This window comes from Aquarana catesbeiana, linkage group LG07 (assembly GCF_042186555.1).
Source record: "Aquarana catesbeiana isolate 2022-GZ linkage group LG07, ASM4218655v1, whole genome shotgun sequence".
Classification (NCBI taxonomy): domain Eukaryota; kingdom Metazoa; phylum Chordata; class Amphibia; order Anura; family Ranidae; genus Aquarana; species Aquarana catesbeiana.
This window is the reverse complement of record NC_133330.1, coordinates 43,503,425-43,530,736: the sequence shown is the minus strand read 5'-3', so window position 1 is coordinate 43,530,736 and position 27,312 is coordinate 43,503,425. Positions and strand designations below refer to the sequence as shown.

The 27,312-nt window shown below is 41.5% G+C and overlaps 1 protein-coding gene across 20 annotated transcripts in view; it reads left to right on the top strand.

The window, feature by feature from the left end:
* Nucleotides 1-12,177, top strand: part of MITF (melanocyte inducing transcription factor) — a 367,954-nt gene extending 355,777 nt beyond the window's left edge. For all 20 annotated transcript variants that reach the window (XM_073592102.1, XM_073592093.1, XM_073592105.1 and 17 more), the window contains one exon: nucleotides 1,394-12,177. In XM_073592102.1, the coding sequence (XP_073448203.1) occupies nucleotides 1,394-1,789 (396 nt within the window). In that variant the 3' untranslated portion in view covers nucleotides 1,790-12,177. The remainder of the gene's footprint in view (nucleotides 1-1,393) is intronic.
* Nucleotides 12,178-27,312: the final 15,135 nt, after the last annotated feature.

Genomic DNA, 27,312 nt, shown 5'->3' with positions numbered 1-27,312 from the left:
CACACACTAGGAAAACACGTATACGGCTGACAGCAGCCTACTGCTTCCTACAAATCATAGAAAAGTAAAAAAGGCAATTTGAAATAATACTAGATTTCTCCATATATAAAGTTTTGAAGTCTGTGTTAAATTGCTAAAGAAACAGTTAGGACTTACGGACGCTGAATTATACCATTCTTGGTGACTGCGGCGAGAAGCGGCATCCCACTTCTTGGGAAAAAAAAACAAGCACCCTCAATCACCATCTGACAGAAAAAAGTTGACGAAATCAGTAAAATAGAGGACTTGGTTTGCAATGGAGAGAGGCATGAGAGGAAAATTCCTTACAAAGTGGTTCAGCTGGCACAAGTTCATATAGTCTGCTGAGTATGCATCTCTAGTACACTTAACCCAATCCAGCATCACTGATGGAGGGCTAACAACCACAAGAAGGTCAGAGGCTTGGAGGAGTAGAGTTGTTTTCCTCTTTTCCATTCTCCCCCCATTTTTTTCTGTCCCATTTATCCCTCCTTTCCACCCCCTAAACTTGTTTTAAAAATGCAGGATACAGTGACTCCTGGGTTCCCGCGGTGACCAGGGTACTCAACTCATGGATATCAGGTTTTCTTGTGCTTGAACTTTACAAAGTTGGTAACTCTACCTGTTCTGTATTGTTGGTTCTGATACAGATTATGTCTCAACGTTGGCCGCTGTATGTGTCACCTCTGGATTTTACAAATTGATACTAGTGTGCTATGAGACCTCTCTACTGTTGCCTGGTAAATGAAGAAATGAAAAAAAGAAATGTATAGGGCCCCATCACACGTAGTTATGGCAATGAAATGAAACCCATATGCATAGACCCTAAGCACCTACTGTCATTTGAATGCTCTCAAGTAGGTATTTAGCAGCCATTGGTGAAAGAAGTATAAAGTAGATTCTAGCATTGGCAGACCTCTGTTGACATATGTCTTCTAATACAGCAATAGAAACAATGTATCTAAAAACTGTGAGGGTGGTCTGTAATGTTGCTTGCACTGGATCCTGTATTGGTGCTCAATTTGGCACTTTGTGCAACACGTGTAGTTAGCCACAGGGGTGCAATACAGGTCCAGAGCCATGGTCCATTCCTATGGAACATAGACCCTGCAGACCCCTCTTGGAGTATGCCCACCGTGATGGGCAATGCCTAGACCCTATATTGAAACCAATGTTGTGGACAGTAAGAAATTTTCCAACAGATTCACAAAAAATAATTGCTTACGAAAACTGTATATAGCAACACATATTTCCACAACATACTTGAAAAAAATAGATTTTGGATTTACATTTTGATGATATATTTCATGGGAAGTTTTACAAAGGGATGTGGTAATTGAATACGGTTCAATTAATGTTATTTCATACCTTTCAGGAACTGGAGATGCAAGCCAGAGCCCATGGACTATCCATCATGCCTTCCACAGGTCTTTGTTCTTCTGATCTGGTAAATCGAGTCATCAAGCAGGAACCAATATTGGACAGTTGCAACCAGGAGGTTTTGCAAAATCACCATGATTTATCTGGTACCAGCACCCTGGATCTCACTGATGGTACCATCACTTTTAGCAACAACCTTAGGAACATTAACGACTCATCCACCGCCTACAGCATGCCCACGAAGATGGGCTCCAAACTGGAAGACATATTCATGGACGATACCCTTTCCCCAAGAGTACATGACACACTTCATTCAGTATCTCCGGGTGCCTCCAAAACAAACAGCAGAAGGAGCAGCATAAGCATGGAAGAAAACGACCATCACTGTTAGCATCTCCTCAATATGCTTTCTTATAGACTTCATATCCTGTAATATTTTTGGAGCGTTAGATTTCTAGATAGCTCATTTTCATAGAAGTTTTGCTGCATTTCATCCATAGGCCAGCACTTATGCTTTGTTTTTTGTTTTTTTAATTTTTTAATTTTGTAAAGGTTTTTTTTGTGTATATTATTACTTGCGTTGCCTCCAAAGTATTGTGCACGATCAATACAGTTTTCTACTCATGGACACAATGGATTGTCTTAGCTATTTAAAACAAGCATGGGCAATCTAAAGCTTTTTAGGGGTTGATTAACTCTTAGTTTGAGCATAACTGGCTAGCCAAAGTCGTGCAGGTCATGCTGGTTCTTGGGGGTTTCTGAACAAAGGGTGAGCTGAAAGGTTGGCCCTACCTGGTTTAAACCACTAACATTGCTTCAGAGGCAATGTACCTGTGTGTTTGGGTTGGGTTTGCAATACACCATGTCAATACAGTTTATGGCAATGAATGTACAGAAACCAAATATCTGCATAAGAGTAGATTCCATTGTGCTGCCTTAATTACATGGTCAAGGGAGGATTGTTTAGAACTTCTGTTTGTAAAAATGCTTGAAGTAAACCACAGAAGAAAAACTATAGTATGTGCTGTAATAGGTACTTATTATACCAACAATTTGGTAGTATTATAAGGAGTGGTGACCATAACTAGTAGCTATATTCTTCCAACTTTGTTTTTTTTTTTTGTTTTTTTCTTCCTTTATTAAAATATCTCAGGATTTAATGTTTATTCAGGTTCATCCACTAATCTGACTAGTCATCTGATCCTGTAGAATTTTTGAAAGATCCATGGAAACTCCATAGAAGCTTTTAGTTGGGCATGAGAATCACTGGGAATCTAATCCAAATTGCCTTTTCCATTAACTAGTTATAGGCCAACATATATTCCAACCACAATGAAACTATTTATTCCCACCTTAGCCATAAAGTGGAAAGATTCAGCTATGTATTACTTGTTCCATATCCAGAGTGTTCAGTGGCTGTCTCATATTTTCTGTCAGATAATTAAAGCGGGGTTCCACTCAAATTTTTTACTTAATCTTACCCCCTTCAGTTAATTGCATAGATGTTCAAATGCCGCACAAAATTTTTTTGTATCGCTGTAATTACCTTTATATTGTACTTTATTGTGGCACTTCCTGTCTCTCCTCCCATGGGAGTAGGCATGTTTATTGCCTTTCCCCGGCGCCGCACTGTCTCCTGGGAGCTTAGTGTCAGGCTTCCCAAGATTCAGTGCGGGAACAGTGATCATGCTTGTGAACAAGCTGTGAATGAACAGCATTCACCGCATCCAGGAAATCAATGCTTGTGGGCTTCACATGCCCACAAGCAAGATGGAAACAGCCAGCATCACATTTTTAAAGTTATTCTTCAGTACGAAAACAGACAGAGGTGGAAATATTACACCAAAACTGTGAGTATTATTTTGGGATTAGCAAAGTGTCTTAATGACCTAAAAAAAAAAAAAAAAAAGATTGGTCGCCGGACTCCCACTTTAAGACATTTCCATAGTTTTAAGACTCTATATGCTGCCCTTTCTTTTACATGAAAGTATATTTAGTTATTCAGCCCAACTTAAATTCTTCTTCAACCTTCTTTATTGATGTCCCACCTAGCTCAATAATAACCGTACCCTAGCAAAGTAGAGGCATTATCCCAGTAATAACACCACTGATCTTTTTTTATTTTCTGTGTTTATTTTCTCCTTTAAATATGTGCTTATTTTATTTGTGATTAAATTATAAGATTTGGACCTAAATGTCCTAGTCACACATAACATAAGGAAAAAAAACAGACTACTAGTTGAGGGGATTTTTGCAGGAACACGTGCAAAATGAAGATTCACTTTGTAAAATAAACATGCTTTACACCTTTAGTGAATTAGCCACAATGTGTTCAAAATCAGGTGATCGATCCCTAGTGATATTAGTCACATGATCAGAGGTCACAAAAAACAAAGGCAGAGGGTGCAGAATCAACTGTAGTATAGGAAGCTCTTTATTCAAATAAAAAACAGCCAAATAAGCACTTGTATCATGAAGCAATAACTCAAGCCTGCCAGCCACAACATGATCAGAGGTTATCCATGTATCTCTAGCCTAGAGTCTCCAATGTCTCTGCTTCTATAAATGGTGTCAGGCAGGGTTTAAAAGCTACAGGTATATAGGCAAGCTCTGCTTCATACTAACCCACAGATGATCTCATGCCCAACAAAAGACTTTCACCACTTCTTTGCATTCAGGTGGCGCTAGTCATAGGAGCAGTACTCAATAGTACACTTTGTGTACAGGACACGCGCTGCACAAGTGCAGTATTCGGGGGTTCTTATTTATCGTAAAATACTATCTCTTTATTTTTACAAAATGAGAATATATCAATCGATACAATATTAAATAAAAAATAGACCATACATTTTGTAGTCATGTCAAATTTACAACCATGATGCCAATTGTCTTTCATGCTGGTTGTTGCAGGAATACCATGCTGATTTCAGACTTTGGTCTATTCCTTCCATTTGCTGTGGACAATCTGGGAACATCTTTTGTCCCCTTTTGGGTTTGTGTTTTCAACACCTTTTTGACATTTTGGAATCACATAGTATTGCGGATTGGCTATCAGGAGCTGAATGACTTGGAATTATAGTATAAAGGCCCAATAATTGGTTGGGTTTCATAATCCCTTAGAAGCCCAAAAATCTCCCCGTTTTTTATCAGTCTTGATTTATATGTGATTATTGGCACAATTAACTTGGTTCTTTTCAATAAGTCAACATGTTGTTTATCCCGTGATGGAAACTCTTTTGCCGTGTTCACACGGTCGGACTTTCTACCAACAAAACCGTGGAATTTTATTCGAAGGTTGTTGGCTCAAACTTGTCTTGCATACACACGGTCACACAAATGTTGGCCAACAATTACGAACGTGGGAACGCGGTGAAGTACAAGACGTATGACGAGACGAGAAAAAGAAAGTTCAATAGCCAGTGCGGCTCCTTCTGCTAGATTCCGACCATGTGTGAATTTTGTGCGACGGACTTGTGTGCACACGATCGGACTTTCCGACAACAAAGTTTTGTTGGCAGAAAATTTGAGAACCTGCTAGCAAGCATTTGTTGGCGGAAAGTCTGACAGCAAATGTTCGATGGAGCATACACACGGTCGGACTTCCGGACAACAAGCTCACAACCAACATTTCCCGTCAGAAAATCCGAGCGTGTGTATGCGGCATTTGAGCTGAAACTCGTCGGGATTTCTTTGTCTAATACAAACAATGGTTGTAAATGTCACATGACTACAAAATGTGTGATTCATTTTTTAATCTAATATTGTATTAATTGATATATTCTTGTTTTTATTGTTTTGTAATAATAAAGTGATAGTATTTTACATACTTGCTGTTACTGGTGCCTAAAAAAAAACCCATCAAAATGTATTTCTAATCTTTAACAATATCAGGGATGTGATGCCATCTTTTCCTAACTTAGCATAAGCTTGATTTTTTTTTTTTTTATTCTTATTTATTGCTTACATCGGCCTGGGGTATACCTTTTTGCAATTATCCTATATCTTTCCACCTTACAGATGAACTTTAGCCTAACATTCAGTCTTTAGTATTTATTACATTTCAGTTCTTTCAATCATGGAGGTTCAACATCACATGTGGATGTTATTGAGGGTAGTCAGCACGCAAATGCGGCCTAGATATGCCCAGTTCTCCAGACTGACATCTCTCCATCAAGGCATTTAATATTTGCATGCCAAGTGCCAGCCAACTGCTTGCATCAGAGCTGAAGGTTCTTGAGAGGGATACTGAGTCAGAGAGTTGTGAGGTTTTTAGAAAAGCTGTGTACAACACTCTACTGTCCCTTCCCACCAGCCATGGTCTACCTGTATTTCATAAAAAAGCACATAGACCCAGTAATGAAGTCACACTGTCCTTCCCACCAGCCATGATCTACCTGCATAGAAAAGCACAAAGACCCAGTAATAAAGTCATTTAATTATAATTATTTTATTATAAGTAATAAAGTCCTCCTCTAAAATAATGTAATAAAATGGAGATGTTTTATTAAACATTTCATTAGTATATTACTTGAGGTGAAAGGGGAAACTAGGCAAGGCAAAATGTGAGAAAATTAAACTTTAGGTTTAATTGAAATGGTGTCAAATTGTTCCAGAAATTAGAAAGTGCTGTTCAGAATGCAATATGTATTTTGGCATTGAGAGTGCTCCCAAATTGCAATGCATGTTGTCTATTGTATGTGGTGCCATATTGTTTCAATACCTACTCTGTTCAATGTAAATTCTTCACCCAATTTTGGCAGAAATGCATTTCTTGAAAGATTGTACAGATAAAACAACCACTGAAAACATTGGAGCTTTCCTTCCACTGTGTTAGAGGTGTTAAAATGATGCAACACAAGAGTTAACCAATCTTATGCAAAAAATATACTAAAAGTTATTTATAAATAATGTATGTTGCTCATAACATCCATTTAGATTCCCTATGAAAATCTGTATGGCATTTGTAAAATTAAAGCCAACACATCCACTTTTTCCATTTCTTTCTCAAATTTTTAAAATTAATTTTTCCTGTTAATTAAATAAGGAGACAGAACGATCATGGTAACCGAAAAGGTTCAAAATGTCTCTGAACAGGATGTAATTACCCTTTAAAAAATATTATAATTGGAATCTGTGACTCATTTTTGTTTGTTTCTCAACAACGTATAGAGATTCCTGTCGCCTCTGTCTTAGTATCTAAGATAGTGATGTTGATTTACTAAAGGAGTATAGAATGTTTTTTTAGATGGTTGAATATGATGAAGCTATTTTTGAAACTTTTTATTTATTTTTTAATAAAACAGTGAAGGGTTAGTGCCTTTGTCGAGTTTTTTATTACCGTTTCTGCCCCTATTGAGACGATTTTCCTTTGCTTCCTGTCAGGACAGAATTCGATGGGAAAACTATCCAAACTGGTGAAAGTTTTTACTGCTTACTGTGCCTTTCTGTCTGGGTGACAACTGCATTTTCTGTTTCTTGCATGGGTGTCAAAAGGACAGACAGTGTGGCAAAAATTTCCCCAATTGGGTCAAAGAAAAAAAAATACCTAACAGAAATTTTAACTCTCCACCCTATCCAAAACTAAAAAAAAAATGGGTGGAGTTAGGATTTAAGCTAAATGAACATTTGTGTTTAAAAAAAAAAAAAAACTCTATACAACTTTACTAAATCAACCCCAGTCGATCACAGGAGAATAGATAGTAGTGGAATTGTGGCAACTTGGGGGATTGCCAAGATGCAATATAATTGAGGGAACAATATTTTCTGAATGAAAAGCCAAACAAAATTCTGAAATTTATTTAGTGCTTAGCCAAAACATTTACCAAATCGTTATCTTAATTGAGCAAATATTGGGTGGTTTATATAAAAATGGGACTTATCTCACATTTTTTATGATAAGTTTTGAACTGCGTTAGTTGGCCATTGAATGCAACAAATGAGAGATTTGAGGAGAGGATAACATCCTCTAATTTTGCATAGGATTAGACAAACCAGAAGGGGTAAAATGTTTGTATAACCTCACTTGAGTACTACGTTCTTCCCTCATTTTCTTTGCTGTAGTACAAATCAAAATAGCTCTTTAGACAGATTTGATTTTCTTGTCTTCTAGAAAAATCCCTCATGACCCAATAGTCACCCATATAAAATGGTGGTTTGGTCCAAATTGGGCATATTGCTTTCCTAATCTAGATATTCATTTCTACTCGTGTTATTTAACGGCTAACAATAGTCATTTGCCCTAAGTGCCAAAAATAAATTTTTTAATGTGACCATATAAATCAATTTAGAGAGAGAGATCTAAATAAAGATGGCAGTTGTGTAGAAAACCTTACAGTATTAGATATTAAGGATGTAAAAAGGCACCACACCCAACTTTACACAAAAACTGCACATTTCAGACCACTGCCAATTACTGATTGAACAGAACAGCCTCTATCCCAAATAAAATATTTATAAAATTAATTATTTGCTATTATTTTACATTGCATAGTTCTTATATTATATTTGAAAACGTTTTGACCAGCATGACAAATGTTCTGGTAACCTTTTTTTAGATAAAGTGGATTTACCACCGATATCCTGTTTGCTCTTTACCATTGAACAAATAGCAAAAAATCCATACAACAGACGACCATAATTTATGGGATAATGATATCTTATTTTTTATTTTATTGTTGTATCCCTTTTTTTTGGCTTTTTTTTTTTTTTTTTTTACAAATTTTGGGGATAAACCTTTTATATTACATGGTTTGAAAAATTGCATCTGTAAAGTGCAGCATTTTGTAATTTTTTTTTTCTCAGTTCATTGTGTCCTGTTCCATATGTAAAGAATGTTTATTTAAAAATCACGACAGATACATTAGGGAATATTTTGTATAGCTCTACTTGGAAATGCGGGATAGGATTTTCAGACTTAGTGCTTTTAGATCTTCTAGGAAAAATATAAAACTATTTATTTTTAGAGGTACGTTCGACTTGTTTGAAATCTGAAGATATTTTGGTGTTTATTCTGATTCAGTTTTTTTTGGTAATGTGAATATTAAATGCATTTTATGCAATTTACTGCAGTCTTATCAGAAGATGTTCTAAAAGAAATTCATATATCTTCAGATAAATGTTACTTAATTATCTATTTGAATTTAATATACATCTACTGTATGTTGTAAAGTTAGCTTTGATGTATTAATTATTAATGTAGATCTATGCAATAACAGTAGTTACAAGTGTAATTTGATCAAAATTCGCTATATAGAGAGGGCTGGTGTATTTTGGGTATACAGTAGCCTACTTTATTTTGCTGTAGCAACAAGCACTAGTCTTGTAGTAGAAAAACTAAATTCTGTCATTCAGAATGAAGTGCCTTAAATTATAGTCTTATTTTCTTTGGACTCGCACTGACTGAAGTGTGCTTAGTGAAATCTATTGGAATAGTTCAGTAAATGACGATCATTGAGTGTTACTTAGATGTACTTATTAACGCATATGTGCTTCCAGAATTTCTGTGCTAAATTTGAATGTTTTTTGAAAATGTCATACCTAAAACTCAAGATGTGCCAATGTCCACACAACCAACTAGAGGTCTTTTTAATGAAATCGGTGAATTGTATATAAAGCTTTTCTTTATTAATGTGAAGAAAAAAATTTGATTTGTTAAACTAGTTTCCAAAGCACAGACTTATGAAATGTAACTTCTGGCCTTCTGTTTTGTTTCAGTCTGGAGATTCAGTTGTGTACTTTAACAAACAAAGACAATTACAGGGAAGGAAGGAATTTTCTAATTAATTGCTACATAGATTTTTTTTTTTTTTAAATGATTTTAAAAGACAATCTTAAAGTAATTTAAAAATAAATAACCTTAATTTTAATTATAAAATGTGGAAGAAATTGAAGCAAATCAGACACAGAATAAATATTATGTATTCTTTAGAAAAATGTAAATTCATTTAGCTTTGTAAATAAATGGAAGTGGAGAGTTGTTGACAATAATATCCAATCATAACATCCAGTCGTAACATCCAATCATGCACAGGTGCATTTAAAAAAAACAAGGCTTTGCCTTTCACATGATTGGCTGATTGAAGCAAACATAGCTCCACTTTATTCACTATGCTAACTGAATATTTACTACCCCTCTAGAAAATGATCTCTGATAAAAATATACTTTTTTTTGTTGTATTAAATATGCATTTCCATGTTATATATTTATTGTTTGAAAATGTTCATGTATACAGTTGATAAAATGCAAATAGTTTTTTCATTAAATACATTACATACATTGTAATTAAGCCTAGTTGTATCCTACAAAAATTGGAGGAAGGTAATAAAAGCCCCAAAAGGCCTGCATTTTGCTCAGAGATTAATAAATATGTATTTTTAACAAATCCCCTTAAGTCAAGTTCCTCCACCCCAAACTCGCTCATCCATGTCTTTATGGACCTTGCTTTGTGCACTAGTCCAAATCATTTGGTGGAGGGGTGATTATGGTGTGGGGTTGTGTTTCAGGAGTCAGGCTTGCCCCCTTATTTCCACTGAAGGGAACTCTTAAGGCTTCAGTATACTGAGACATTTTGGACAACTTTGTGGGAACAGTTTGGGGATGGCCCCTTCCTGTTCCAACATTACTGCACACCAGTGCACAAAGCAAGGTCCATAAAGACATGGATGAGCGAGTTTGGGGTGGAGGAACTTGACTGGCCTGCACAGAGTTCTGACCTTAACCAGATAGAACACCTTTGGGATGAATTAGAGCAGAGACTGTGAGCCAAGCCTTCTTGTCCAACATCAGTGCCTGACCTCACAAATGTGCTTCTGGAAGAATGGTCAAACATTCCGTAGACACACTCCTAAACCTTGTGGACGGCCTTACCAGAAGAGTTGAAGCTGTTATAGCTGCAAAGGGTGGGCCAACTCAATATTGAACCCTATGATTTAAGACTGGGATGCCATTAAAGCTCATATGCGTATAAAGGCAGGCGTCCCAATACTTTTGACAATATAGTGCATATCACATGTGGCAAAAGTCAATGAGGGCTGTTCCCCTTTCTGTGGAGTGTTTTTCCTCTTACTCCTGTTGTGTAACTGAGACAGGAAGTGAAGTAAAATCTCCTTGAAGGGACACAGATGGCAAAAAAACCCCTCACAGGTGTCTTCTTGTCTCTTTTCAAAACTAAAAAAAGTTTTTTGCCTTACCATATAATTACAATAAATAAATACTTTTTGTCTAATCCCACTACAGATCTACCTGGATACAACTAAATTAAAAGAAGGCATAAGTCTTTGTGTATTGTGTTAAAGCCTTTGTGTCTTCTCCACTATCATGTAAGCTAGCGAGTAATATTCCATTATAAGTGTGTTAAGAAAGCAATAGGAGAAGAAAACAATTAGCTATTACCTAAGGTAGCTTAAAGCGGAAGCAAACCCATCCATAAAGCACGTGCCGGAAATGTAACACTCCCATTGGTTGTGCTCTCAACCAAACTGTCAAACCATCCAATGGCTGGTGTCATAACTGATCACATGTTCAGCATAATGGAAGTTGTATATTAAACAGAGGCAAAGATGGCAGCTTCCTTGGCTAGGGGGGTTTACTTACACTTTAATAATTACTTAACCAGCCAATGTTTTTCTTTTTTTTAGTAAAAAATCTGCCTAAAAAATAACAATGAATGTATACACATGTATTTTTTTCTAAAATTTAGCAATAATTTTACTGGGGTTTATCTTCTGTACTGTGCCTTTAAAAAGACTCCATTGCAGTTGGTTGGTATGGCGACTCTATTCAGTCGCGGCCGGTGGTCTTTTTTTTTGGGGGGGGGCAGAAAACAGTTGCTTCAAGAAAACACCCCCGCCGCTATAATTCATGTGCCCCATGTCCTGAAAGGTGCAGAATGCATGAATAGGGGGTGGCAGCCGTGGATAGAGGGGGCGACGCCCGGGCGCCCCTAATGGACGGACCGCCGCTGCTGATTCTATTTAAACTGATCATTTCAAAGAGGGCTGAGTTTGACTATTTACATCATACCTTGTTCATTGGATCCTCCACTAAAATTGAGGCTTGCTGGACATGTCTCAGTTTTTTCCATGCTTCTGGCATGAGCTCAAGTCAAAGAAATATAAGAATTCTCTGACAACTTTTATGCTTGCCCACTGAAGTGAAGGTTGAGAGGATTGATGTGGGATATTTCTAGAATCTGTAGAAATTTGCAGTGGAAGCAATTACAATCTTGAAGATTTATTTAAAGTGTATCTAAAGCCAATTTTTTCCTACAAGACAAAAAGTGATTAGACATTTCCCATTGGTGCACAGACAGCAGAAAAAAAAAAAATGACCGGGTTTGAACCATTCCATACGGTATCAGAAATTATAAAAAATAGTTTTGGCTTTAGATCTACTTTAACAAGTCAAACTCTACTTATTATAAATTTTACATTTGGGTGGAATTGTTTTTACATTTTTCACTACCATATACCAGTCTTATGTGTCTTGCTGTCCAATTGGCACCTATAGAGAATGTATACAAAGCACAAAAAGGCCACTTTTTTTCAAATAAACTGCACTGGAATGAACAGAATACGTGTTAGTATGTACACCTTGAATTTTTTTGGGGTAACACAAAAGAGATGTATCTGTTTTGTACTGTAACATGTAGTTAATGTACACAACTGGCTGCTTTTGGCAGTGTTAATGTGTATAAGGTTCATATCTCTGTACGGTATGGCCAATGTTATTGTATCTGATATTGTTATTAATAGAAGGAATAAAGAATTTGGTTTTTCACATTTGTGGACCCATTGCTATGTTCAATGAAAAAAACACTTATAGTGTTATGGCTTACCTATGTGTTAACTTTTTTTAAGAATATATTTTAGTCACCTAGAGCAGTAGTCTCCTAACTGGGGCCCGGGGGCCGGATGCGGCCCCTTTCCTGTCCTTAGGGCACTATTCCTCCCACTGACACCAACAGTGGAGCATAATTCCTGCCACTGACACTAATAATGGGGCACTATTCCTCCCACTAGACGTGCAGAACGGAAAAATTTGTTTAGTTTTGGATGTATTCGTTCTCACTAATTTCGTTTTGTTTCGGAATTCATTTAGTGTCGTTTCGGAATTTTGGTTATTTTCATTTCGTTTTTTTTTTGTTTAAACTCTCTTTATTGTTATCCATCACATCTCAACAAATACAGTTCAGTACAAATTCGTTAGTGACAGACTTTCTTATATCAACATTAGCCGTAGTCAGCAAGTTTATATTTAACATGAATAAAATAAAATAAAGTATAAGGAGGAGGGGGAGGATAGTCTAGTGCTGTGTTAAAATTTCCTGTTGAGACCGTGAGGACTGATCTCGTGGTTGGTACCAGTATATGCTACATTGAGGTTTACAGGTCCCCGGGGGCGGCGACCAGCAGTAGCCCCCGCCCGCCGAAGACCCTCCAACCTGAGCAAAAATGATCCTCCGGACCAGGGAGAGGTAAGCCGCGGACCGCCCGGGTCCCACCACTGGGCTCGTCTTCCGGAGGAGGGGGGCACGGGGCCTCCACCTGTCCTCCCCCGGCGCGCCCTCGGGACCGCGGGCCCGTCCCCGCCCACTCGGTCCCCCCGGCCAGGAGAGCAGCCTTTCCTCAATTTTAACCGGTAGGTTATGTTGGGAGACTATACTCTTATACAAACAACAAGCAGTACCGTATATAATATCACTTGAAAGGGTAAGAGAGGTAGGGGTAAGAAGAGGAAAGAATAGAAAGTGGGGGGGGAGGAGTATTAGGGAAGGTGGGTGGGGTAAGGAGGGGTAAATAGGGTCAGACCTTATTCCCTCGTGCTTCTCCGATCGCCAACTCCGGACCATCCGCCCCCAGGCAGCCCCTTGGTTCGGGCAAAGGCATCTGGGTCCATGTGCGGTCTACCTTTCAGTCCTAAGGAGAAACCGTGGTGGGAGCTGTTCAGGGTGGGCTCAGTGGCCCAATGTGGGATCCGCCAATTTTAGTAGGGAAATGTCCAGGCTAGAGGGTACATAGGAAGTATCATGGAAGTGTTCTTGCCATAATGACCATATGGCTGTGTGCTTAACTGTAGTGTTTTTGCCCACTGCTACCCATTCCTCTGCTTCCCTTATTGCATTTACCCTGCATATCCATTCCTCTTTGCTCGGAATCTGCTCTTTCTTCCAGAAGATAGGCAGTAGGCGCTTAGCTGCGTTGAGCAAATGGGGTAGTGCGCTTTTTTTGTAGCGACTAACTGATACAGGGGGGACATGCAGGAGGAAATGTTCCGGGTAAAAGGGGATCTCTATCCCGAGGATATCTTTGATCTGGTCCTTAATCATCAGCCAATAAGTTGTTATTCGTGGGCACTCCCACCACAAATGCAGGAGGGTACCTCGGCCTCCGCATCCCCGCCAACACCGATCCGAGCTAGCAGGATAAATCCGCGCCAGGTCAGATGGGACTCTGTACCAACGTGTTAGTAATTTGTAATTTGTCTCTTGCATTTTAGAGTCCAGCGAGCTGGAGTGTGTGAATTGGTACATACATGTTAGTTGAGACTCGGAGAACCCCTTCCCAAGGTCTGTTTCCCATGCTCTTATATAGGTAGGTTTAGAGGCCGAGGCCGAGGACCCCAGTAATTGATAAAGTTCAGAAATCATGTGCGGGACCGGTTCTTCCAGTATGAACAGTCCCTCAAAAGGCGAGAGTGTTGTGATGTCTCTAATAGTGTTGCCGTGTACTGCAAAAAAGTGGTGCAGTTGTCTGTACTTCCAGAAATTTAGATGTGGGCTACCTGATCTATTTCCCAGAGACTCAAAGGGCAGAAGCTTCCCACCTCTCAGTAGCTTGCCACAGCTGGCATTCTTGTCATCTACCCAGGCCTCAAAGAAACCTGCGCGTTCCCCCGGTGCAAACCAGAGGAATCCACCCAATGGGGCCAACGGGGACACAGGGGGGGCTAAATTCAACCTTCTGTTTACTCTGTCCCATGTGTCAAGCGTAGATATCGTTAATGGGGACGTAGAATCTGATAGTCCCCTGTGTTCCCGTGAGAGCCACAGGGCGTAGGACAAGTTTCTGCCCGCCATATATTTTTCCATAGTCACCCAAAGTTTGGAATGTCCATGGAAGTGCCAATTTAGAGTCCTCTGTAGGGTAATAGCCTGGCAGTATCGTTGTAAGTCCGGGACCCCCAGCCCTCCGTATCTTTTCGAACGTCTCAGCACCTTCATAGCAATTCGTGGCCTCTTTGAATTCCAAATGAAGGTGGTGATCAAGTTGGATACTTGTTTAAAAAAGGTTTTGGGGAGGCGTATGGGAAGCATCTGCATGTAAAACAGGATTCTGGGGAGTACGTTCATTTTTATTATATTTGTCCTGCCTACCCATGTGAATGCTGTTTTTGTCCAGTGTGTTAAGTCTTGTTTGATTTCTGTCAAAAGTCTGGGGAAGTTTGTGGGATATAGGGTGTCAAAGCTGTCTGTCAGTTGTATGCCAAGGTAGCGTAGAGAAGATTTAGTCCACGTGAAAGGGAATGCTGCTTTTAGGCTGTTTGTCATGGAGGAAGATAGGTTGACAGGTAGAATTTCCGATTTATTGTAGTTGATTTTAAAATTAGAAAGTGTACCAAAGTTTTTGAGTTCCCGCATCAGGACCGGCAACGAGATCAGGGGATTGGTTAGGTGGAACAGTACGTCATCTGCATAGGCTGAGAGTTTGTGCTCCACAGTACCCACCGTCAGCCCTGTGATATCTGTATTTGTTCTCACTCTACGAAGCAGTGGTTCTAAGGCCAGGGCGAAGAGGAGGGGGGAGAGCGGGCACCCCTGTCTCGTGCCGTTCCCGATCGGGAACTTGGATGAGAGAATCCCATTAACCTTAACCTGTGCACAAGGTTCCGAGTAAAGGGCCAGTATCCAAGCTAGCATATTTGGGCCCAACCCCATTGAGGTTAAGACCTCTCTGAGATAAGACCAATCTATGCGATCGAACGCCTTTTCGGCGTCGGTGGAGAGTATTAGGTAAGGGGGGGGTACATCTTTAGTTTTAGCCCAATGTATAAGTTGAATCGCACGAATTGAGTTGTCTCGAGCTTCGCGTCCTACAATAAAACCCGTCTGGTCTAAGTGAACTATAAGGGGGATAAGGTGTTTCAGTCGGTTTGCAAGGATTTTCGCTAGGATTTTGACGTCCGTATTTAGTAAGGAAATGGGGCGGTAACTCTGTGGGACAGTTGGGTCTTTACCCTCCTTCGGTATAACCGAGATGTGTGCTAAGAGAGCTTCAGATGGGATTTTGCATCCCTTTACTAGGGAGTTGAAATATTTACACATGTGGTTCATCAGGAGCGGGGAGAATTTGGCATAATATGCTATAGTGAATCCATCAGGACCTGGGCTTTTCCCGTTGGGTAGAGATTTAATGGTGGACTCAAGTTCCGTGGTGGTGATGGGGGATTCTAGGTCTGCTAGTTGGTCTTCAGTCAGGGGGGGCAGTCCGTTGGTGGAAAGATAGTCTCGAATTTTGGTCAGTCTGTTCTCTTTGGCTTCAAGGGTAGTTTTTGCATCTAGGTTGTAGAGTTCGGCGTAATAGTCGCGGAACCCTTCTGCTATCTTGGAGGAGTGGAATGTCATATCACCCGTGGGGGATCGAAGTTTGTGTACTTGCGTTTGGGCCCGTTTTGCTCGAAGCGCTCTTGCTAGCATGCGTCCGCACTTGTTACCGTGTTCGTAGTATCGGTGGGATAAGTGTCGCAATTGTTTACGTGCTTGTCGTTCTAACAACCGTGAAAATATGTCTCTGAGTTCCGTTAGTTCTCGTAGGTCATCTGAGGAACCTCCCGCCTTGTGTTTAAGTTCCGCCTGCTGAAGTGCATTCAGAACTCTATTATAGTCAGCTTGCCTTTCTTTCTTTAATCTTGACCCCTGTGCGATAAGTTCGCCTCGTACAACGGCCTTGTGACATTCCCATCTTGTACCTTCGTTCAGATCTCCTTGATTATTTTCTCGGAAGTAATTTTTTATCGTGTCTGAGACCTGGGCTTCCACTATGGGGTCATCTAATAAGTATTCATTAAGGCGCCAGTTCCAGGTTTTCCGGGAGCCTGATGGAATGATAAAAGAGGCCTGGACCGGGGCATGGTCTGAAATGGTTATGTTTCCTATGGAAGAGCTTTGAAGAAGCTCTAAGGTCGGCCGGTCGAAGTAGACCAGGTCTATACGTGTGTAAACGTTATGTACCGCGGAATAATAACTGTAATCCCTCTCTGTGGGGTGAAGGGCCCTCCAGCAGTCAACTAGGCCCATCGTCTGAAGGGATACTCGAAAGTGCCGAAGGAATGCGTGCGAATGGGAGGGCTTGCTGTGTGAAGTGTCCAGGGATGGGTCTGGGCTCACGTTAAAGTCGCCTCCTAAAACTAGGGATCCCTCTCTGAACACCTCTAATTTCTCTATGATTGAATCAAGGAAGGTCAATTGATTCGAATTAGGGGAATAGATATTGGCGAGGGTGAATTTAGTGCCTGCTATGGTCCCTTTCAGAAAGACGTATCGTCCCAGGGGGTCAATCTTGATGTCTGAATATTGGAAGGGGCAGTTTTTGTGGATAGCTATGGAAGTGCCTCTGGATTTGTTGACTGGGGAGGTACTATGGTACCACTGATTAAAGATATGTGTCGGTAATTTCGGTATGGCATGGTGTGTGAAATGTGTTTCCTGTAGGAAAACTATTTGTGCCCTGGACTTTTTTAGCTCCCACCATAGCCTACTCCGTTTACAGGGTGAGCAGAGACCACGGACATTATAAGAGATTACCTTAACCGTTGTCATTGGAGAATGTTGGTGTAGGTCGGCTGCGGTCTCGGAGGCGGAGTCCGGAGCGGGCGACGGCAATCGAAAAGACCCTGTTAGGGAGGAGGAGAGCAAGAGAGAGACCAGGGAGGGAGAAGAGAATAGAGAAGGACGGTAAAAAAACAAAATTAGAAATACAATGAAAATTAAAATAAACTATAACGTCAGCATAACCATATGCAACATTTAAATGTAAAGAGAACCTAACAATGGTTCTATATAGGCACAGACTGGGCCCAACGTGCCCCCCTTCTTCAGGGGACACATTTTGTCCAGGTCCGGTATCCCAAATGGGATTAGTGCCCAAGCAAGGGCAGCCTACTGGGGGAGCGTGGGCCGCCATGGAGGGGAGAAGGGAGAGGGGGTCCGCCCCGTCCCCACCTCTTAAGTGCTGAGTTGTGACCCTTAGATTGGGGGGGTTGTTGGAAATGGCTCAGTAGGGGGCTAGGGGGGGGGAGTTGTACTTGGGGGAGTCCCCGGGAGAGTAGTACTAGTAGCTAAAGGGGTCTGGAAAAGTCCTCCATCTGTGTCTTTTCATGAAGCGGGTGAGAGCCTTGACCAACTCCACGAAGGCAGATCATTGTCGGGACCAGGTCAGACCAGTCTCAGCAACAGTTAGACTGTAAAGGAAGTTCCAGATCTGTAAGTGATCTAATAAGAGGGGGTGCCTCTGAAACAGGGGAGCAAGGATTCAGTCTCTCAGTGCAACGGAGCCGGGGGAGGCATCAGACTCTTGCTGGTGGCGACTGCGTCTTCGGCCCCGGCGTTGGGGCATCTGCGTCCAGGGCTGGGGGAGTTCAATGTTTGGAAGGTTCGTCATCGCATGGTCTCCTCGCCAATCCGGAAAGTCAACTTTGCCAAGTCCCAGGGCTGAGAGAAAGTGAGGGAGATCGTCTCTGGTGCGCAGGGTGGCTGAACGGCCATCTTTAAAGGCTTGTAAGTGAAAGGGAAAGCCCCAGCGGTATGTGAGGCCTGCTTCTTGGAGGGCCAGCAAGACAGGTTTTAGGGCTCGACGTTGCATCAGCGTGCGTCTGGAGATGTCCTGAAAGAAACAGAGGTGGGCGCCGTCGAAATCAAAATAAGGCCTGTTGCGCATTTTTTGCATTATTCGCTCTTTGAGAGTGTATTTATGCAACTTGCAGATTATATCTCGTGGGTTGTCAGCGTCTTGGGATGGTGGTCGCAGAGCTCGGTGGGCACGATCAATCTCAATGGGCTCAGTGTCCGGTAAGTCCAGGATCTCCCTGAATATGCCTTGCAGGGAGGGGACAATGTCCCTAGGGGCTGTTGCTTCTGGCATACCTCGAATACGGATGTTTGCCCTTCTGCTGCGATTTTCAAAATCGTCAAGTTGTGACAATAATAAGTCCAGCTTTTGATCCTGAGCTGCACATCTAAGTTGCAATGCTGACATAGTGGGGAGAGCCTCATCCAGCCTCTGTTCTATAGTTTCTACTCTGTTGCCCAAGTGTGTAGTGTCCTCTTTGAGTTGTGCTATATCTTCTGTGAACGCCTTTTCCACCCTGGCTGTGAATCTTTCCAAGTCCTCTCTAGTGGGGAGGGACCAGATGTGTTTTTTAATGTCCCCCTCTTCTATAAGGTCGGCAATATCTGATCCCCCCGTCCTGGACACAGTGGATCCCGGGGACGTCGGGGGTACAGAGTCACTCACCGATCCGGGTGAAAGCTGTGGGGATAGCGCGGCTGGCGTGGTTAGCTTCTGTGCCGGCGCATGCTGTTTCCCTGTCTTATTGACCGGCGCCATCTTGGATTTCTCCGGGGCCTTGCCGCGGGTCCTGGAAAAATAGGAATCCAGCTGTCCCTGTTGGGTGTTTTCTGTCCCGGAGTGGTGGGCTGTGTTCCGCCGCCTTTGTGACATGTCCTGGGCCGTGTCAGGGCCCAGGATCGCGGGTATGCTGCTGGATAAGCTGCGGCGGGAGCGGAGCGCGGACCAGACACGTCCTCACAGCTCCATGGTCAGGACACGCCCCCATTTCGTTTTTTTTAATTTAGTTTTGTTTCTATTAAATTTAGTTTTGTTTATTAATTTTCTAACGAATTCCATTCGGATCGGTCAAAAAATGATCGAACCAATTCAAATTCTGTGTTAAGAATAACTTCCCCACTGACAGCTGAAATGTAAACAAAACAATGCAGGCAATAGAAGATTCTGAAAAACAAATGTGTGCCCCCCAAATCCATACCGGGCCCTACGGGTGTGGTATGGATGCTATGGGGAACCCCACAGCAAAATAATTTAAAAAAAAAAACAGTGTGGGTCCCCCACAATATATATATACCAGACCCTTATCCGAGCATTCAGTGCCAAGCAAGCGATGCCCCCCCCCCCCCCCCCGAGCCATACCAGGCCACATGCCCTCAACATGGGGGGTGCTTTGGGGCGGGGGGGGTCTGCAGTTTCCCCCCATGTAGATCCATCTCACGCCGCCCGCCGCACTACCTAACCCGAAAAAAAAAAAAAGAGGAAAAAAACCTCCGGCCTCGTCGAACGTTTCCCGTGAACTGCCTGCTTCTCAGTCTGACATTTCTTAAATAGCCAGGGAGCAAAGTCACCTGAATTCCAATCATTCTGAAAATTTGGAATTCGTCAGAAAATGAATAAACAAACCAACTTTTAAAGAATTTCAATGAAATTCGTTACTATTCGTTACTATTTAATTCAGAGATTCGGATACATCCAAATCTATGAATATGATCGGTCTATAATTTTAATGATAGGTTTATTTTACCAGTGAAAGACAGAATAACAAAAAAAAACTCCAGGAAAACGCATTTCAAAAAAGTTATAAATTGATTAGCATTTTAATGAGTGAAATAAGTATTTGACCCCTTAGCAAAACATGACTTAGTTCTTGGTGGCAAAACCCTTCCAGTGGGGTTTTCACCCGAGGAATTACACCAACTTAGACAATCTTATTTTTTCACATGGGCTGAGTCTTATCTCCCATATTTGGGCATTAACCTAACCGGAGATTTTTGCAAACTCTTTAATGTTAATTATCCCCTGATGATATCTAAGTTGAAAAGAATCCTCAAACTCTGGTCCCCTCTCCATATTTCATTTCTAGGTAGAGTTACCGCCCTTAAAATGACAATTCTCCCCAAATTACTTTACCTATTCAGATCCCTCCCAATAAGACTCTCCAAAACTTACCTGCTCAACATCCAGGCCCTTTTCAATAGATTTATTTGTCAAGACAGACCCCCAAGATTTGCAAAAGATGTTTTGTACCGCTCCTCCATAAGAGCGGGTCTAGGAGTCCCTCAGATCTGGTTTTACTATTTAGCCAGCAGATATACAGGTACGCAACAAGCCCAATGGAACATTAAAAACTCCAGGGTCCCCTAGGTCCAGTTTGAACAGGACTCTATCACACCTCTATATCTCCTAGGTTTGATGTGGTCCAATAACCCTTCTAAACCAGATTTGGGCTCTAAGAACTTAATAGTCAAGGTGGGACTGAAGCTGTGGGATCAATATAAGAAGAAATATAATCTTATATCACAAACACCCCTAGGAGCCTCATTCCTTGGAGATTCTAGATTCCCCCCGGCATATGATAAACCAGAATCCTTCCAAATTTGGATTGAACAAAATTTAACCACGTTGGATGGATTTTTTTTGGATTCGAAATTTACCACGTTTTCATATTTACAAACACATTATCATATCCCGGAGGGGGAATTTTACCACTTCTTACAAATCCGGCATTTTTTTCAACAGCACTATGCTGGACCCACTTCTGACTCTAATACGTTCTATGAGAACTTATGCCACACATCTCCTCAACGAAAAGGCCTCATCTCAGGGGTTTATAAATTACTAGAAGCAGCAGATGAGAAGCCCACATTGAAATATAGATCCCAGTGAGAGCAGGAACTTAACCTTGAAGAAGGAGACCTAGACTGGGCGAAAGGGTGGCAAAACATGCGTAAAAGTACCAAACCAGGGACGGTCAGGGAGACTGCTATAAGATTAGTGACGCGTTGGTACTACACTCTCCTGCGAGTAAAATTTATCAGCAGACTTCCCCCTTATGCTTTAGGGGCTGTGCCCACCAGGGCTCCTTTCTGCACCTATTCTGGGACTGTGAAAAATTACAACCTACCTGGAAAGAGGTCCAGAAGTTGATAGACAAATTGGCCGGTGGATCCGTAACTCTGAATTACCAGCACCGTCTCTTATTTCAAAGCCCACCTGATTTTTCCAAACCACTTGTGAAATTGATCCATTCAATCTGTGTTGCCATGCACTGGGCCATTGCACTGCATTGGAAGACACCTTTGGTTCCATTTGCACAAGTTATTGCAAGAATAGACCACATAATGTTAGCAGAAAAAAAATGTATTGTTTAGACTTCACGACTGACCGAAATTATTTAAGTTGATTTATTTTTATTTCTTACGGTATTGTTTTGGTTAATGAAAAACCTTTCAGGTTCATCCTATACTATCATCATAAGACTTTTATTTGACGGTTTTAATGATATTCCTGCCTGTTATGTTCTAGATGCTTGATGCAACTAAATACAGTTTATCATCAGTAAGCTATTATACCTGTTGTTTTGACTGATGTTATATACCCATGTTTACTGAATTCTCTTTATGCTTAATAAAAACTTTTTTGAAAACGAAAATAAACCTACCATTAAAATTATAGACTGATCATTTCTTTGTCAGTGGGCAAACGTAAAACATCAGCAGGGGATCAAATTCTTTTTTCCCTCACTGTATAAACCCTTCCCTTTGAAACTTGTCTTACCACACTTTATATTTCATCAGTCACCAACACATGTATGCTGTCTATTTTTTCACCACTCCAATGCAGTGCCGAATTTAGACCTTGGGTGGTCCGGGGTGCTTCAAGTTTGGGAGCCCCTCAACATAGAAATTAAATTATAAGACAAATGAAAAATTGAACTGAAATAAATGATAAACTGTATTTGTTCTTAAAAAATATATATATATATATGTTAGGTTCCAATGAAGAAACTTATCTGATTTTTTTTCCTCAATTTTATTGACTGTAGTCATACATCACAGTTATGCATCACGCTACAAAACTCAATATAATATTAACAAAAAGATTTTCTTCCTGCACTTGGCATTGGTACTGCAAAATCTTTAACTCCTCAAACTGTATCATCTTGAGGACATTGCTCTTGACAGCCAGTAGGCTCAGAGCACTTAATCTTTCATGGGGCTTAATGGTTGTCAGAAAATTCTTTATCAAAGCCAATTTGCCGAATGATCTTTCTCCCAAATAACTAGAGACCATCATGCTCAAATATATTCTAAGAGCCACATTAACACCTGAAAAGGTATCAGCAAGCCCTTCATCATGTAATAAAACTGTCTGTTGAGATTGAGACACGACCAGAGCTTGGCAAAGGCTGCAAATCGGACAATTTCCTCAATGAACACACTATTGAAGTCTCGAGAGAAAATAAATTTCATTTTTTTTTTAAAGGAAGTCTGGGGCCCCCTTTGGCAGGGTGGCCTGGGGCAATTGCCCCTTTTACCCCCATATAAATCCGGCACTGCTCCAATGGCAGGTTCCATTGAATGGTATCCATGTTCCAGCATTAGTTTGATATTGTTTTTCGGCTTCTTTACTTACATCTTAAATTAATATTACTAAAGAGTTCAAGTAAGGTGATGTTTTGTAACAAACACACATGGCCTTGTATAAACTCAAGAGGCATACTGTGCCATTGTCCCAACAGGCTTGCTTCTTATCAATTATCAAAAGATCAAACACTGTCCTGATTATGCAGAATCTGATAGCTACTATGTAACATCCAGATGCCAAGCCTACAGGGAAATCGACAGCATCAGCCAAAACTTTTCTTTATTTTTTTTTATTTAGATATGAGTGGAAAAGGGTGAGAATGCCTCCAAGGTTTTAAAGTGTATGCAACCCCTAACAAATAACTTCTATTATTTGCTCCTTTTTGGTCTGTTAAGTAGCATTTTTGTTATATCTGTTCAATAAGTGACAAAAATACTGGCTGATTTTGTCAGATACCTTGTGTCCTGTTTCCGCTTCCAGTATTATCTTAAACAGCCCTCCTAGTTTTTATCTTGGACTACATAATTATTATCCTTTATGTTGTAATCTGAGAGTGAAGATGACTGAATAGTTTATCAAAAGTCAGCTGGGAGGGCTGACACCACTTAGTCCACAAACATGCTGTGTTGTCAGTCCACAACAGGACTTAGGAGCTGGGTACATTTCTGGCAGATCAACAGGTCATTTTTCAAAGTTGATGGGTCTTTAAAGAGGTAAGTCAATGGGGAAATGTGTATGTAGCATTGCAGGAATGTACTGCATTTGTTTTTTTATTATGACATACGCTTTTTGTCAGTGGTGCCATCATAAAGATTTCCCCCCACAAATTCTTTCTTTTGACACCAGGACAAGAAATAATGGGACTGTGGGTCACCAGGACAGGAAACAACATCCTACTAAATAGGGATGAGCTTCGAGTTCGAGTCAAACTCATGTTCGACTTGAACATTGGCTGTTCGTAAGTTCGCTGAACAGCGAACAATTTGGGGTGTTCGCGGCAAATTCGAATGCCGCGGAACACCCTTTAAAAGTCTATGGGAGAAATCAAAAGTGCTAATTTTAAAGGCTTATATGCAAGTTATTGTCATAAAAAGTGTTTGGGGACCTGGGTCCTGCCCCAGGGGACATGGATCAATGCAAAAAAAAGTTTTAAAAACGGCCGTTTTTTCAGGAGCAGTGATTTTAATAATGCTTAAAGTCAAACAATAAAAGTGTAATATCCCTTTAAATTTCATAGCTGGGGGGTGTCTATAGTATGCCTGTAAAGGGGCGCATGTTTCCCGTGTTTAGAACAGTCTGACAGCAAAATAACATTTCGAAGGAAAAAAGCCATTTAAAACTACTCGCGGCTATTGCATTGCCGGTCCGACAATACCCCAAACTAAAATTTAAAAAAAAAAAATGACGTGGGGGTCCCCCTAAATTCCATACCAGGCCCTTCAGGTCTGGTATGGATATTAAGGGGAACCCCTGCCAAAATTAAAAAAAAAAAATGACGTGGGGGTCCCCCTAAATTCCATACCAGACCCTTCAGGTCTGGTATGGATTTTAAGGGGAACCCCGCACCAAAAAAAAAAAAAACGGCGTGGGGTCCCCCCAAAAATCCATACCAGACCCTTATCCGTGCACACAACCTGGCAGGCCGCAGGAAAAGAGGGGGGAACGAGAGAGCGCCCCCCCCTCCTGAACTGTACCAGGCCACATACCCTCAACATTGGGAGGGTGCTTTGGGGTAGCCCCCAAAACACCTTGTCCCCATGTTGATGAGGACAAGGGCCTCATCCCCACAACCCTGGCCAGTGATTGTGGGGGTCTGCAGGTGGGGGGCTTATCGGAATCTGGAAGCCCCCTTTAACAAGGGGACCCCCAGATCCCGCCCCCCGTGTGAAATGGTAAAGTACCCCTACCATTTCACTAAAAAACTGTCAAGAATGTTAAAAATGACAAGAGACAGTTTTTGACAATTCCTTTATTTAAATGATTCTTCTTTCTTCTATCTTCCTTCATCTTCTTCTTCTTCTTCTGGTTTTTCTGGCTCTTCTGGTTCTTCCTCCGGCGTTCTCGTCCAGCATCTCCTCCGCGGCGTCTTCAATCTTCTTCTCCTCGGGCCGCTCCGCACCCATGGCATGGGGGGAGGCTCCCGCTCTTCTCTTCATCTTCTTCTCTTCTTCATCTTCTTCTTCATCTTCTTCTTTTCTTCTCTTCTTCTCTTCTTTATTTTCTTCTCCGGGCCACTCCGCATCCATGCTGGCATGGAGGGAGGCTTCCGCTGTGTGACGGCGTCTCCTTATCTGACGGTTCTTAAATAACGGGGGGGCGGGGCCACCCGGTGACCCCGCCCCCCTCTGACGCACAGTGACTTGATGGGACTTCCCTGTGATGTCAAGGGGAATGCCACAGGGAAGTCCCGTCATGTCCCATGCGTCAGAGGGGGCGGGGTGTGGAGCGGCCCGAGGAGAAGAAGATAGAAGACGCCGTGGAGGAGATGCTGGACGAGAACGCCGGAGGAAGAACCAGAAGAGCCAGAAGAACCAGAAGAAGAAGAAGAAGATGAAGGAAGATAGAAGAAAGAAGAAGCATTTAAATAAAGGAATTGTCAAAAACTGTCTCTTGTCATTTTTAACATTTTTGACAGTTTTTTAGTGAAATGGTAGGCCCTTACCATTTCACACAGGGGGGGGGGGGCCGGGATCTTCCGATAAGCCCCCCGCCCGCAGACCCCCACAACCACCAGCCAGGGTTGTGGGGATGAGGCCCTTGTCCTCATCAACATGGGGACAAGGTGTTTTGGGGGGCTACCCCAAAGCACCCTCCCAATGTTGAGGGCATGTGGCCTGGTACGGTTCCTGAAGGGTCTGGTATGGAATTTAGGGGGACCCCCACGTCATTTTTTTTTTTAATTTTGGCAGGGGTTCCCCTTAATGTCCATACCAGACCTGAAGGGCCTGGTATGGAATTTAGGGGGACCCCTAAATCATTTTTTTTTTTTATTTTGGTTCGAGGTTCCCCTGTGGGGAATTCCCATGCCGTTTTTATCAATGAACTTCTATGTGTATTGTCGGACCGGCAATGCAATAGCCGTGAGTAGTTTTAAATAGCTTTTTCCCTTTGAAATGTCATTTTGCTGTCAGACTGTTCTAAACACGGGAAACATGCGCCCCTTTACAGGCATACTATAAACACCCCCCAGCTACGAAATTTAAAGGGATATTACACTTTTATTGTTTGACTCTAAGCATTATTAAAATCATTGCTCCTGAAAAAACTGACGTTTTTAAAACTTTTTTTTGCATTGATCCATGTCCCCTGGGGCAGGACCCAGGTCCCCAAACACTTTTTATGACAATAACTTGCATATAAGCCTTTAAAATTAGCACTTTTGATTTCTCCTATAGACTTTTAAAGGGTGTTCCGCGGCATTCGAATTTGCAGCGAACACCCCAAATTGTTCGCTGTTCGGCGAACTTGCGAACAGCCAATGTTCGAGTCGAACATGAGTTCGACTCGAACTCGAAGCTCATCCCTATTCGTGTCTCATAGACTTTAACTGTGTTCGCGTGTTCGAACGAACTTTTTTCCTGTTCGCATGTTCTGGTGCGAACCGAACAGGGGGGTGTTCGGCTCATCCCTACTACTAAACAGTGCTTTTGCTGCTCTATCTCATTTGAGAGATTTCCTATTATTATCTTTGAGTCCCTGACTTTTGAGCCACCACTGGGAAGATAGACAACAACAGAAACCTGACAGAAGGATCAACGATTCACCACTTCCAAATAAAACCAAAAAAAAAAATAGACTTTAATTGGCTCCCATCTGGCGCATTCGGGTGGACATCATATGACTTCCTCCCGGATCACGCCTTGCATATAGCAATGTGATGCACTGCTACTGTATATGCAAACATAATGTGTAAAAAAAAGAATACTGATCACTAACATTATATTGCTCTGGTCAGTGTGTTAAATGAAAAAGAAAAACAGCGGTGATTAAATACCACCCAAAGAAAGCTCTATTTGCATGAAAAAATTATATAAATTTTGTTTGGGTACAGTGTAGCATGACCACGCAATTGTCAATCCAATGCCGCGTACACACGATCGGACATTCTGACAGCAAAATCCATTTTTTTTTTCCGACGGATGTTGGCTCAAACTTGTCTTGGATACACACGGTCACACAAATGTTGTCGGAAATTCCGAACGTCAAAAACACGGTGACATACAACACGTACGACGAGCCCAGAAAAATGAAGTTCAATAGCCAGTGCGGCTCTTCTGCTTGATTCCGAGCATGCGTGGAATTGTGTACACACGATCGGAATTTCCGACAACGGATTTTGTTGTCGGAAAATTTGAGATCCAGATCTCAAATTTTGTTTGTCAGAAATTCCGACAGAAAATGTCCGAGGGGGCCTACACACGGTTGGAATCTCCAACAACGAGCTCCGATCGAACATTTGTTGTCGGAAAATCCTATCGTGTGTAC